This window comes from Platalea leucorodia (genome assembly GCF_965183815.1).
Source record: "Platalea leucorodia genome assembly, chromosome: 5".
Lineage (NCBI taxonomy): Eukaryota > Metazoa > Chordata > Aves > Pelecaniformes > Threskiornithidae > Platalea > Platalea leucorodia.
The window spans coordinates 14,504,475-14,519,011 of NC_138827.1; the positions used below are offsets into that span (position 1 = coordinate 14,504,475).

Below are 14,537 nucleotides of genomic sequence, written 5' to 3' on the forward strand. Positions count from 1 at the left end.
CAGGTGGAATTTGTGCTGAAGGGGAAATTTCACGGATGCTAATGTATGAATGAGCATCTCCTCACCTTGTGAACCTGGGATGGTCAGTGCAGCCACCAGCCGTCTGTATTAATGTGCATCTCACCTGCCTCAGGTTCTCCTGCTCAGGCCTAAGTGTTTAAAATGCACATGTAAAATCAGAAGGCAGTTCAAAGCTGGTGCTGATGACACAGAGAGGAGATATTATTCAATTCCAACAGGTATGAAGCAGATTAAGCTGACACATAGCTCTCTGTAAAGGCAGCTTGGTGACTTGCTTCACAGTATGTAATCAGTTAGCTAGCGGTGATGTGGCCGGCTCGCAGGGACTCCCCGCTACGCCGCTGGGAGATAACTCTCACAGAGGTCAGAGCTCCTTTGTCAGAGCATCCTGCTAAACGTGTTTCACAGGTGCAGTAAAACACTGTAGGGTGCGCTGGTTCTGCGTTGTGTTTGGTGTCCGTGGGTGCTGGAGGCATTTGGCCATGGACAGGATTCCTCAGAATAAATTTATATTATGTATGTACATAGATGCTCCTAACCATCTACTTACTATTGGTGAGATACAGCTTGAGCTGCCTTATGTGTAAGGTGAGCAGAGAACTTGTAATTCCTCTGACATGCAATGCTTGCTAGCGCAATCTCTGTTTTCCCTTCCAGCTCCTGGGCCGCCTGTGAGGCTGGTGTTCCCTGAGGTGAGGCTGACATCCGTACGGATTGTTTGGCAGCCGCCGGAGGAGCCCAATGGAATTATTCTGGGTAAGAGGGAGCAGAAAACCCAGGGCTGGGAGGAGAGGGCTGGAGACCAGAGCAAGCTCCGGCTGTTGGGTTTTCCTTCCCCTTGCATATTGGATTAGAAGCCACACCTAAGTAAATCTGTGGCTAAAGAAAAGAACATATGTTGGTGTCAGCTGAGAGCCATGGTACCCTGTGGTGAGGAGGAAAACTCTGCCCAGCTCCATGGTGTGTGTTTTCCTGAGTCAGAATGACGTGTTGTTCGTGGCACTGGGTTTGGATTGTCATCTCTCTTCCCATCTGCATTTGGGTTTGTAACCTGTTTGTCTGGCTGTTGGGCACACCCTGCCTGTTGAGCTGCAGCAGGGGAGAGCTGGATTTTCCCCTCCTTCCCCCACATTTGCCTTATCTGGGCATGCCCAACATTTCAATTTCATGTGTGCTTCTGTTTTATTGCTTCCTTTGGATAATACTGTCTGTTAGGTCACAAGGAGTTAACTCATATTTGGCTTTTCATCAAGGGAAATAGGGGCAGCAAGGGACAACAGAAATTCATGAAAAACCTTCTTACCTTCCTGCTCTCATAACTCTTGTATTGCCTTTGCAATGTGTACACCAGCAGCTACTAGTACTTAAAACATGAAGACTTTTACAATGTAAGAATCCATTTTTGCCTCTGAAATTAAAGTAGCTAATAGTTACCAAGCAATTTTGTGTTCTCTGCTGATGTTAAACACATTTTACAGTAGTTCTAGCTGGTGAGTAAAATTTTTCTCTCAATTGTGAAAAAAAGAGAAATGAAAGCTTTTGGGTTTTCTTTAGTTCTCAGTCTGCCAGGCCTTTCTGCTTCCAATTTCACCGCCATCATTCAGGCTTGCCTCTAGCCTTTTAGTAATATTTGCTAAAGCCTTCATTGTTGGGTGGAGGGTGTCTGCTTCAAATGCTACTGCGTTGGTGGCATCCCTTTGAATAAAGGACCGGTCTTGCATTGCGTTTAAATCTTGAGTCAAGGACTCAAAGTGTTTGCTCAGGTGCGTAGTTTCCCGAAGTGCTCAGGGGGTGATCCTGATGCCTGACGATGCAGGGAAGTCATCAAATGGGATCCAAAGGCAGACACTGCAGGGATTTTCTGAGCACGAGAAGGAGTCTGTGTGAAGCTTGGCAGCGGTTAGCTGTCAGCGACAGATCCACGCAGGGCTTCTCTGCAGCTCAAGGAAGCTTGGCTTCCAGGTTGTCTTGTGGGTTTGATTTGTTGCTTTTTGTTAAGGAACTGTGTGTCCTAGAAGCTTGCTCTCAGTAGAGATTGGGATTGGAATCACAGGATGTGGTTAAGGAGAAAAAAAATCATTTGATAGAAATGATGAGAAAGTACAAAAGAGATTTTGCTCTCCCGACTGTGTTCCGATGTCTCACGTTGCTGCACTTTGTCAGCCTTATTTGCTGAAGTTGCAAGCTTGGTAGAGTAGGAACTCTCTTTTATTTTGTCTTTGCAGAATGCCTTGTGCAATGCATCCCCTTTTCAGTTGTTTCTTACTCATTGCCACTACAATGATGATAAAATCATACAAATGCAGGGTTGGAAGGAAAGGGGAAGGGTGTCCCTTAAAGAATGCTTGGCATGCTTATCATGTAGACTGCTGTTTCAGATGTCTTACACAGTCCGTTCCCAGTAACACATCCCAGGATACTGGATAATGCCGTGACTTGACTTTTTTGCAATACTGATGGTGTAACTAAGTAGGTTTATGACCCACTATTAATGCCTACCCTTTTTCTGCAGTACACTTCCAGGTCAGTCAGTCCCTCTTTTATATGTACATTAAGTTTTTTCTCCTTAAGTGTGGTAATTCGCAGGTGCCGGTATTGAATTTCGTCTTACTTTATTCCAGATCATCTCTCCTCGTTATTAAGATCACTTTAAATTACACTCTTGTCCTGTAAAGTGTGCACAGCCACTCACAATTTGGTTTCATTTTTGGAGTTTGCAAGTAACTGGCAATTCCATCAGCCAGGTCATTAATGAAAATATTGAACAGAACCAGACTCATTCATGAGGTCTCGTGAGAGCTTACTTAATATGTCCTCCCAGTTTGTTAGCAAACTGATGATAACAACATTTTGACTTCTTTTTTTTAAAGTGTTCAAGTCAAAATATATAGTATTTTTCTTAGATTCTGTTTCTCTTGTTTGCTTTTGATGGGGCTGTGTGCAACCATATTAAAGCCTTACTTAAAGTCAACGTGGATCATATCTACTCTTCCCACCTGGCCAATTACACTGTCAAAATGGAAAATGGATTATTTGATATTTATTATTTGCTCCAGACGAATACATATTGGCTGTTCCTTGGCACTTTATTATCCTCATGGATGCTTACATATTGGCTCATATTTTTTCCCATGATCTTTCTGGGTATTGAACTTTAGCTTGATTTGTCCATAATTCTTCTGGTCGGTCTTTCCCCATTTTAAAAGATAGGGTACTCTCTTTGCCCTTCTGTAATATTCTGGGATGTCACCTGTCCTCCACAAGTTCTTGAAGATAATCACTAATTATTTGGAGATGGTTCCAGCTAGTTATATGAGCACTGAGGGGCAAATTTCATCAGGCCTTTCTGACTTAATTACATCTAGCTTAACTAAATATTTGTTAACCTGTTCTCTATTCTAGCCTACATCCCTACTTATATTGTTGTCAGTTTTAATTAGTGTTAAGTATCTAGTCAGCATCAATTTTTTTGTGTGTGTGAAAATGAAGGAACAGAAGTATCAGCCTTCCATTCTTTTCTGTCTCACCTGTCTTGTGCTCATCTTTTCTTCCCACTAGTTGACCTGTCCTCCTCCTGTCTCATGGATTTCTAATGTATTTATAAAATCTTTGTCATTGCCTTTGATGCCCTTTAAGTTATAACTCACTTTGCACTTCAGCCGCTCTGATTTTGTCCCTACATGCTTGTGCTATCTATTTATACGCTCCCTTAGACATGTGTCAAGTTTCAACTTTTGTCCAATTCAGTTTTGATTTTCAGGTCATTAGTGAGCTCTGAATGCAAACATATTGGCCTCTTAACATCTTTTGTCTGCATTGGGATAGTTGTACCTTTTTCTTGTCTCTTTTAAAACCGTCAGCTAACCTGAATTCCTTTTTCCCTTAGAATTCCTTCCCGGGGGACATTACCTGCCAGTTCCCCCAGTCCACCTCTTTGAAGTCCATTGTCTTTATTTAACAGTTCTCACTCTTTTTATTTTTCGATAGTAGAAACATTGAGGTTCATGGAAGAAGTAGTTAGCTGCGAATGTCAAAGAGAAAAAGTAAAAATTACTCATACTGGGTACTTCTGTGATCTTTCCTAAGAAGCGAGGAGTGCTTCAAAAATAGATCAAAACCAATGTGTAGCATTCTAAGTAAAGGTTGCAATATTATTTTTTCCCTGCATACCTTTTAAATCTCATTACTGTAATGAACTTTCAGAACACCGTTGTAACCACCACAGTCAAGTGCACTGAAGTAGAGTTGTTGAAAAAAAATAAGTTAACATAATTTTGCATGGTGCCCTTCTATTCACTAGGGGGGTTGGCAGGAAAAAATACTTGCTTTGCAAGAGCAACTTATATTCAGAGCCTTTGAACTAATGTTCCTGCTCTGCTAGCTTTGTCCTCTGAGTATACAAGCACCTTTGCAGCTAACATTTTTGTAATCTATATCAAAACATGTTCTAGCATTTCAGAGAGAGATTAGCAGGATGAAATACTGGCAGGCACCAAAAGGGAAAACCACTTGTTTGTTTGTTTAAATATTTTACTGTGGAAGACTGCTAGATATTTCCATTTCCCCTTTTGGGAATGTTCCGCTAACCATCTGAGGCTTTACTCTGTCGTCTCTTCTGCACTCAGTTCAGCTAGCACCCAACATAGTTCCTTCAAATACTGTTAAAGAAAAATGATGCATTAACGTGCATATGTGCACTTCTAGTTATGAGCTTCCTCTGAAAATGAGAGCTCAACCCACATCCTTCCAGGCCCTGGTTAGTATTCCTCATGGTATCCTTGTATTTAGTGTTTACCTGAAGCTTATTGCGAAAGAGTGTAAGAACTCCAGTGAGAATTAGAACCAAAATTGGATGTAATCCATGTTTGCAAATTCATATTTTGATCCTAGACTGCATTTGCACACCCGCTGGCCCTTAAACAGATAAGCAGTAAAATCAACAAACTGGATTGCTGCTCTACTAGACAGACCGTAACCTCCCAATATCATTTGGCTTTCCCTGAGTTCTGTGACAAATTAATAAATGTTTGTATCTCTGCTGCACCATGGCCTGCGTGAACGGGTGCTGTCAGTTCTGAAGGGCTTTGTATGGTGATGAGCTTGAAAGCTTTTTTATATTCATGGTGTGTTGTCATCCTCCTGCCTGTTTGCTTTGGGGAATCCACTGGTTGTGTTACAATGACCTAACATTTAACAGGCGGTTCAGACTGTTGCCATTTATTGTGTTCAGAAAGCGTAGCTCATGAAACTGCTTGCAGTTGTGCAAAAAAATACTTTAAAAGATGCTAATGCAAAAATAAGCCTAGTTTCAATGAATAAATAAACAACTGAAGAGTTGATCTTTCAGGGCTTTTTTTATGCTGTTTTGGCCTGGTGAAGCACAGAACTAATAGCAGAAGAGATTTGGGATCTAATGCTATATGAGGGGGGAAAAAAAAAAAATTTAAGAAAACCTTGTGAACTCTTCTTATTGACCATCCAGATACTTCATATTCTGTAAGATAATCCTTTCCCCAAAAAGTTTGCACTGATCACCTTTTAAAGATTTTACTTTCATTCATAACCTTTGTTGTTTCGTCGTTTTTTTTTTTTAATGCAAGATATCTGCAACATCTTATTGTTGTAATCTAGTAAGGGAAGGAATCTTCCTTATTCCTACACTGCAGCAATTGCGGTTATTGCCTCGTATAGCCCTCGAGCATACATTAATTTCTCTTTGAACACTTTCCATTTACCTCTATTGATTTGCCTCGTTTGATTTCACTTAACATTTCCTGTCTTCTCCCATCCCTTGTTGCTGAAATTTATCAACTTAATAATTTTATCTTTTTGATCTTCCATTAGCCCTAATTATTATCCAAGCTGTGGTTTAAATACTGCATCTTCTGTGTCACTCAGGAAAAAAAAGAAAAAAGAAAACCGATACTTTTTATGCCAGTATGTATCCTGGCTGTCCTAAGCTGTCCAATAGGAGAAGGTGATGTAGGGGATCAAAATTAAGATACTGGGTCTCTCTCAGGTGGTTTGTAGGTAGCAATAAGAGTGAGCTGAGTTCAGGTGCAGAGGTTGGATATGTACCTTTGAATCAGACCAAGGGAAGCGTTTAGTTCCTAAGGAAATATGTAAAGATGACGGCTCTGGTTGTGTAAACTCTGCCTGAGATGTCCAGGAAAAGAGATATTTACCCAGACTGTCAGCCAGCATGGCAGATGTGGGAGAGAACAGTGAGAGCTGATACTGTTTTTCACAGGGATGCGTTGAAAGGGAGTTTGTGGACCCTGTCAGAGAGACAGGCTGTGACAAGCGATTTCTTCTTTCTCATGGCTAAATTAGTTTTTACACTAGCCAGGGAACCACTCTTGTGTAAGTTATTATAATGGCCTAGATATGTATGTGTTCCCTTGCCTAATCTGAGCATGTTTGTAATTGGCTTTCCAGCATGAGTACCACCATTTAGCAGTAAATAGTTATCTTTCTATTCCCTCCTTACATTTTAACTACACTTTATATTTTACAAAGGTTTAGAAAAGAGAGGAAATTGCTTGACAAGGATGTGTTCCAGATATAATACTTATCTTTTAATAACTAGATAAATCAACTTTTCCATTCTTTTAATATTCTCTGTTTCCCTCCAGGTCTTATTCTTTACATCTTATGTCCCTTTATCAAACTTCTTTAGCCATCTTAGTTGCTTCTTCCTTCATCTTTGCTGCTGCTGCAAAAATTTCCCCAGTGCTTTTCTTTGACTATTTTTCCCCCTTATTGAGATCCTGCATGGGGGTTTTCACTCCTGCGTTCTTCACATCTGTATAAACAAAAAAAGATTGTAGTGTATGAATTCCTTCTCTCCATTGCTAGCTGTCTTTCTGTAGACTTTAAAAAAGATCAAAATACTTTAGTACTAAAGATACAGAAATACTTTGGTGAAATATATTGGACCAGTAATGGGAGAGCTGGTGCCATGGATAAAAGGAGGTAGTTTGCAGGTGGAAAAACGAAATGTTCAAAGTGTAAGACCCTAAGACTTTGCTGGGATCTAAGCATGCTCTGAAAAATCAGGCCACTTTTTATCTAGTAGTCTAATGCTATCCACCCAGCTGTGAAAATGTGGCTGTAGGAATATGCCCGATGCACCTGCTGCCGCGTTGTGTGAGGGTACCCCAGGCAGCACGAGGTGAGCCTGCTCAGGCACTGGGAACCTTTCACTGCTGATGCCAATTTTCAAACGTAGGTGCCTGGAGCACATTAAGGCACATCGGTGAATCAGCTCTGTACCCAAACCTGTTTGTGACCGCAGCCTGCAGGAGCTCGCGCTGAAGTCACAGGTGCTCGGAAAAGCCAAGTCACTCTTCAAGGTGTCAGTGCAATCAAATTTGTAGCATGTGAGGCAGCTGTGGCTGTTGCCCCACATCCCAGAGCAGCTGCCAAAGAAAAAAGGACAAGGAAACGCTGGTGCGTTGTCAGCAGCACTGTGAGAGTCAGCACACCAAAAGTAATACCATCTGTATCCCAATTAAATTCCACTGTTTGTGACAGCGTGCACCACGCGCAAGTATGGCATTCACTCAGGAAAGTGCAGGAACTTGGTGCCTTTTCTGTGAGTGGGCATGAGGCAATTGTTGCATATTCACAGCGGGAAATAAATGTCATTGATTTTGTCTAATAGCCACAAGTAAGATAAAAACCTCAGTTTTCATGCACTGACCTTCATGAATGAAGAACACCAGGTTTGGCTCCCCTTGTTCTTGTTACAGCCAAAATGCGATGGGAGTTCAAACTCTAGCTGGGATATTAATTCCAAGAGAAAGAGATGGTCTCAGGTGCTGCAGACCCTTTTGTCATTCGGAAGATGAGCAGAGGGTTGGCAGAATCATGTCATGACTGTTTTGTTTTCAGCTGGTTTGATGTGGATTTGTTGGCTGGCCTCTGCCCTGTGTAACTCCATGAAGCGTTTAGTCATACAACTGTATTCAGCGTGGGCAATAAAGCCCCACACCAGTTCTGGTATTAATTGATTTTGGAAGTCAGCAGCTGGACTGAAAGTTACCGTTGAGCTCCAGAATCAATTGCTGGGTTTACAGAATGGATTTGAACATTTGGCAGATCCTCTTTGGGGGACAGTTGTTGCTAGTGGTGCGTGAGAACTCTGGAAGCCCTCCTTTGCACAGTTGGATCATTAATAATACAGACTAAACTGTGAACTCCTAATTGTGAGGCAGGTTGGAACGGCGGTTATCACTTACAGGCATCAACAAAATTGATTATTAAGTGCCACATAGTTGAAGCAGGACCTCACAGCTTGCAGGCTTCTTCCTTGGGCCGTGGGCAGGGGCAGCAATGCTGAATGGCAGAAGGATGCTTTTATTGGCAGTTCTGACACTCACTGTACAGCTACAGGGGAGTGGGAGAGCTGAGAAAAAGGCAAGCGCAAAAAGCAGGAGCAAGCCTTTACTTGAGCGGTATGAAGGCTGAGCGGTTTGGGCAATCCAGCTTCTCTGCAGCTGAAGAACCTTTATTTTGAGCCAGTGCTGAAACTGAGAGGGCAGAACAGCGTGTGAGCGTGTGTGCGTACACATGCGCGTGTGTGTGTGTGCACGCTTGGGTGGAAAGCTGAAACAGAGCATGCCGTCTTGAACTGGCTCAACCAGGTGACGTGAATTGCACAGATTCTGTGTGTTCCTTTGCCTTTCCCAAAAGGCACTGGTGTGCTCAGGAAAGATTAAACTGGTTTTGTACCTTGTTGGTGTAAAGGATGGAAAGCGAAATCAGTTTTGTGGCAGATAATATTGAGTAGGCTCTTGTGTGTGCCCCTGTGTGTGATTTCCCTCGTAAGGTACGGTGCCTGACTGGGGGAGGGCTACTGTATAGGAGAGTTTTATAACACTAAAGGAAGTAAATTACTTTGTTCTGGTCTCCAATAAACAAGTATTTATGATAAACTAATAGTTTTGGTGCTCTTTTGTCCCTGCTAGAAATAAAATCCTAACCCTTTTTCTCTCTCTTGTTGATGCTGTGATTTCAGGGTATCAGATTGCCTATCGTCTGGCCAGCAGCAGCCCTAACAAGTTCACGACAGTGGAGGTTGGCTCAACAGTCAGGCAGTTTACTGCTACAGATCTCACCCCTGAGTCAGCATACATCTTTCGGACATCTGCCAAGACCAGGCAGGGCTGGGGGGAGCCTCTGGAAGCCACAGTGATCACAACAGAGAAAAGAGGTAATGCTTGCAGTCACAGGTTGAGGTACTTTCTGTTGCATGCCTTGGAGCCTGTGCTGCACTTAGGGGAATTTTAATAACAGGTTACAGCCTGTACACCTCCTCCTTCTCACCCCATAAACCTGCCCCAAACCATAGCAACATCATGATTTGAGAAAAATGGTGAGCAAGACAGACTTTTATGAGACACAGTTCTTCTAACCTGCCGGGCTGTTGGAGATTGATTTTTCCATCAGCTGCTATATTGGCCATATGCAGCCTCCTTCTGCAGTCAGATCTTTTTTTTTCAGCTCTCTCGTTTTCTAGAAAGATTGCAATCTTAAGAAAGTAAGTGATGGATGAATTATATTGATTAGGGAATGCAAAATGAGAGGCAGTGATGTTGCAGGATTTCTCCACAGCTCCTCCATTGTACCTCAGTCCTGACTTAATGCGTTAGTAATTACTCTGCCCTTTCACTGCCACACACTCGAGCAGAGTGTTTGCATCTGGATCACCCAGAATTTTTCTGCTTCTTGCATCAGCTATAAAATGGTTATTCACATTCTGAAACTCCAATCAAATTCTTTTATGGGGAACCTACTTGAAGAAAGCAGGAGTTACATGTGTATAAATGAAACCAGACGCTTAGATACCAAACGTATCAAAATGTGAAAGACATGTAAGGTATTACAGAATCTGCTCTGCATCGTTGCTTGTTTCTAATGCTTTGGCACAAGTAACCGCTCGATTCTCCAGTCTTAGAACAGATCTCTAGAGCCACCAGTTAGAAAAATTGTATTTTCTACTTATGCATGAAGATTTTTTTTTTTTTTAATTCAGAGCTAAACAGAATATATTGGTAGAGAACAGGAGTGTGGGTTTTCCTCTGGTCTTGTACCATATGCCATGTTCCACTGCAAAATATAAATCTGGTCTCTTGAGCTGGCAAAGTCAAAACTAGCCAGGGTAACTTTATCAGCATCACTCCCTTGTGCATCACTGGATTTTGTGCCACGTGCCGCTCTGACCTGTTGTGCTGTCTGAATATTGATCTTTAAGAAATCTTCTCCCTCAAAAATTAGAACCATGCAACTTCTGTGATTTATAAAAATCACAATTCAGAGAGAAGCACGCTTCAGCAGGTAACTAGGGCAGACCTCCGTAGATGTCTTTCAACTATTGTTAGCACTTTTGCATGTGCTTGTGTGCCTGGTCTTGGCTCTTGCCCAACTCTTGCACTGTAATACAACCAATTATATTTACTTTCAGTTCTTAAAATATGCCTACTTAAGCAATCTCTTGTTTTAAGTCCTTTCTACACTTGGCAAATCACTTAGTGCAAGAGTAAGGATGTCCCATGCTATTTGCACACAATGTCTTCCTTATTATTTTCCTGTAACACTTCTAAGAAGAGAGGATGTTGGCCCAATGTTCAACCACCAGCAACGAGGACCTGTGGGGTGCATTTCAACTACTTCTGGCCTGTCTGGTTGGTGTTAAAATTCCCACTGGCTTAGCTCTCCAGGTCATGGGCAGCCTTCCCAGTGCATAACAGTGCAGTTCTCAGAGAAAGAACCTCTAAAGCTGTATTAGGAAACTTAAAGTGCCTCTACTGAAGATACTGTCCATCAAGGAGATTTATCAGCTCAAGGTTTCTTCCACCCCTGTCTGATTGCTGTCAAAGTGGAAGTTTAAAGTCCAACATGTGGAAGTTTCAAAAAAACCCACTATGCCCAATAAAGTGAATACTCAAAGCTCAGAGCCTCTCCTTTTCAATAAAATGTGCTCAGATTTCCCAGACGGTGCACAAGCTGTTGCTGGATACACAATAGCTCAAGGCAGAACTCCGAGCTCCGCTGCCGGAACACTGATCCCTCGTTGCTATCAATGCTTTAGGGTTATCTTGAATAGGCAAGTCATAGTATAAAACGAACCTTTTCTCTTTTTGATGGATGGCTCTACTGTGTCTCTATGCATGCTATGGAACCGAGTCCCAAGGCACTGAGAGTTAACTGAAGTGATCCCATATGTAATGTGTAGAGAGAAGAATGTGTAATCTCATATCACCAAGATTGATATGAGGAGATGATAAAGAAATTTATCCCGTGCAGCTATTCTGCTAACAAGTAAATAAACAAACAAACGTGAAACTTGTATACATGACAATAAATATTCTAGAGTGAAGAGATATTTAATTTCCATTAATAAAAATGCATTTAATATCCTTGTAGTCCTTGATACTAAGTTAGGCATGCAGGCACAAAAATTCCCTTGAAAATTAGCAAAATTAGTCACTCTTGTCCTTTTAAATTCCTTGGATAATCCCCAATATAAATCTTTACATTTTACAATGATACCCGTGATTTACAGATATGAAGTTGTGTTGTAGCTGTATTCCCCATAGGTTCTTCTGTAGTACTTTGAATCTACGTAGTAGTATGATACCCTTCAGAATACGTAACACCAGTGATCAGGGCAGAACTGAGTCAGGAGATGTAAATGTAGCAAGAAATTAAAAAGACTCCGTTGAGTCATATGGCCTGGCCTTACATTCCTGCACAAACAGCTCACCTTAGCATTTGCTTGTGGCTAAACTCCCATAAATAAACTCTTTATACTAATGGTTTTGTACAAACAGTCAAGAAGTATAACTTGCAGTACAGGAGATTTTAAGATCTCCCATTAGCAGCAGAAGGAAACCCAATCATGGGAGGCCGAGTGCAAGATCTGACCTGCCCAAAACTGCAAGCTGGTTAAAGCTTATCAGCAGAGAGTATTAAATCTCTGCACGACACTCACTTCCTCTGATAGAATAACCCTGAATACCTGTCTCAGCCTGTCAGTGTAAGGCATTGACCTTTTGCATTGTACTCCGGCTCGGAGGCTGCTGGCACCGAGGGCTTCCTCCAGCTAATAGCTTACAAATCTTTGGGCACTGATGTCAGCAAGAGCATGCTGCAGAGAAATGCCAAAACACACAGGAAATGGTTTTAGGGGATGGCAGGGAAATGAAGTGCTCGCCATACAGAGCTGTGAGGAATCGGGCAGGCAGAGGTGTGTTTATGGAAACAAGTGCTGATGAAATTGAATTGAATTGCTTCTCAAAAGCAAGTCACTGCGGTGTCTCCAATCAATTTCTGCTTTATTACATGCCACACATTTTAATCAGAATCAATAATCTTCATGATAAACAATTAAACAATTATTCCTCACTCTATAGAGTTTCTCTATTGAAATCGATGGAGTGCGGAGACACAATGACGGGAAAGGAGATCTATATTGAAACAGTTGGGGACTGGCATGCTTACACCTGCATTACCATTCCCTGCCTCATCTAAAAGGCGTACGGTTAATTACTCTGGAGAGATTTCCCTCAGCATTGGCACTGGCTGGTTTGACTTTGCAGGTTCAAGGTTAGTGGGTATGAAGGAAAGAATTGAGGAGGTCTGGAAGTGAACTGCAGCAGGTACTCAAGCCCCAGCTCTGCACTGTCTCCAAGCTGGGGTTTGGAAACAGCAGCAGCAGCAGGAGCTGCTGATGGTTCCCGGTTCCTTGCTGGAGAGAACCGGCGCAGGAATTTAGGATTGGCTGGAAGTCGTGCACTTGGACTCTGCTACACACCAGCCTGGTCCAGCTCATCCCTTCCACTTCATGCCTCAACTGGGGAGCAGCCAGTGGAAGAGGATGCTATGTAGCACAGAGAGAATGTAATCCCGTGGTACCAAGTAGTAAGCACAGGTTAAAAAGTGAACTAGTTTACAGGCAAATTCTGTCAAAAGAGCAATTGCAGCTGGAAGCACCGCTGAGTTTCATTAAAGACTTCCTTGGTTTGCTTGGCTGCTGGTCCTAGTGATTCTTCCTTAACCTGCCAGGCTAAGACCCGCCCCAAGTTTGAGGTCTGTTGCTAGGAAAGTGTATATTCAATGGTGACCTTTTATGCAGGGAGATAAGAATCAGCTTTACTGCTCTTCTTTACAGCAGAAGGTTAAGGAATGGGATGGCTTGTATACTTCATGGGACAAACCCAAAAGTTCAGTCTCCTGTGGCATTGCCACTATGAAAATCCAATCAGACTGTCACATTTTGTGTTAGCTTGAATTTCCTTGCAAAGCAGTACCAAATTATGGTTTAATTGCAGAACGACCAGCACCTCCCAGGCAGCTGATGACCCCCCAGAGTGATGTGTCGTCGCGGAGTCTGCTGTTGAAGTGGGTCCCTGGAAGCGATGGATCTTCACCAATACGATATTTTACAGTGGAAGTGCGAGAACTGCCAAATGGAGACTGGCAAACCTACTCCTCTTCCATCAGCCACGAGGCAACATCCTGCATTATTGAAAGGTACCATATGATCCCAGGCTAGCATAGAAATTCCCACACTTTCCACTTCCAACAGTTAGGAAGCCAAAGCAAACGTCACTCAAATTCACAGTCTTTTTGGGGGAGAGAGGTTAAGTGAGGTTGCTGCTCCCATTTTAGAGGTGGTGTTAGGAACAGCAACTGAGAGATTTGCTGAAGGTCATGCAATAAATCTAATTAAAGTTGGATTGCAATGCACCTTTTTGAAGCCCTTCCTGAAAGCTCAGCACAGTAGATAACACTACTCGGGCTAAACTATATGTAGCTACACAATGCTCTGTAAAATACAACTAGTTAAAAATCCTTTCAGTAGTGATTGATGTTAAAATCCACTCTCAATGCTGCATTGCAACTATCTCTATATAAGCTTTTCTAGAAGAAATAAGAAGCATTTTTATCTGTATTTTCCATACTGAAGTTTATAGATAGCATCAGAATGTTTAAACTTTGTTATTCAGGCTTCATTATATCTTCAGCAATGCTGTTGTAATTAAAGTCCTTGTAACATCTGCAAAAGCAATTGAATGTCTGTGAGAAGGTACTTGTTTTGCTGTCCATTTCCTCTATTGATCAGCTAGTACAAATCAGATTATTTCTAAAAGGCCGTGAGCTTTTGGAGAATCAAGTATTCAAAGCATTCAGATACAGATTTTTCAGGTCTGTTATAAAAACATCAGTGGCTATGGTCTATGGCAGCTCACTGGTCATGTGCCAGAACATACAGATGCATTGCTCTCCTTTCGTCTAACTGTGCAGAAAAAAGAAACCTTGACAATTATAAGTACAAACATAGACCTGATTCATTGACCTTGGAGGTGTTATACCTACCCTGAATTATATTCAGTATCTTCCCAGTCAAAACCTGTAAAATCAAGGAAACCAACTATGTCATTTTGACTTGCCATTGGCATTACTGAAAACAAAAGATCAAGAAAGATGATTCAAATTGTTCAAGTTTC

The 14,537-nt window shown here is 42.0% G+C and overlaps 1 protein-coding gene across 1 annotated transcript in view; it reads left to right on the forward strand.

Annotated features, from left to right (window-relative positions):
• SDK1 (sidekick cell adhesion molecule 1) overlaps positions 1-14,537 on the forward strand; it is a gene marked incomplete at both ends in the record, with an annotated part of 418,553 nt that overhangs the window by 348,396 nt on the left and 55,620 nt on the right. The window contains 3 exons of the mRNA XM_082312411.1: positions 679-777; positions 9,044-9,238; positions 13,359-13,560. Of these exons, the coding sequence (XP_082168537.1) occupies positions 679-777; positions 9,044-9,238; positions 13,359-13,560 (496 nt within the window). The remainder of the gene's footprint in view (positions 1-678; positions 778-9,043; positions 9,239-13,358; positions 13,561-14,537) is intronic.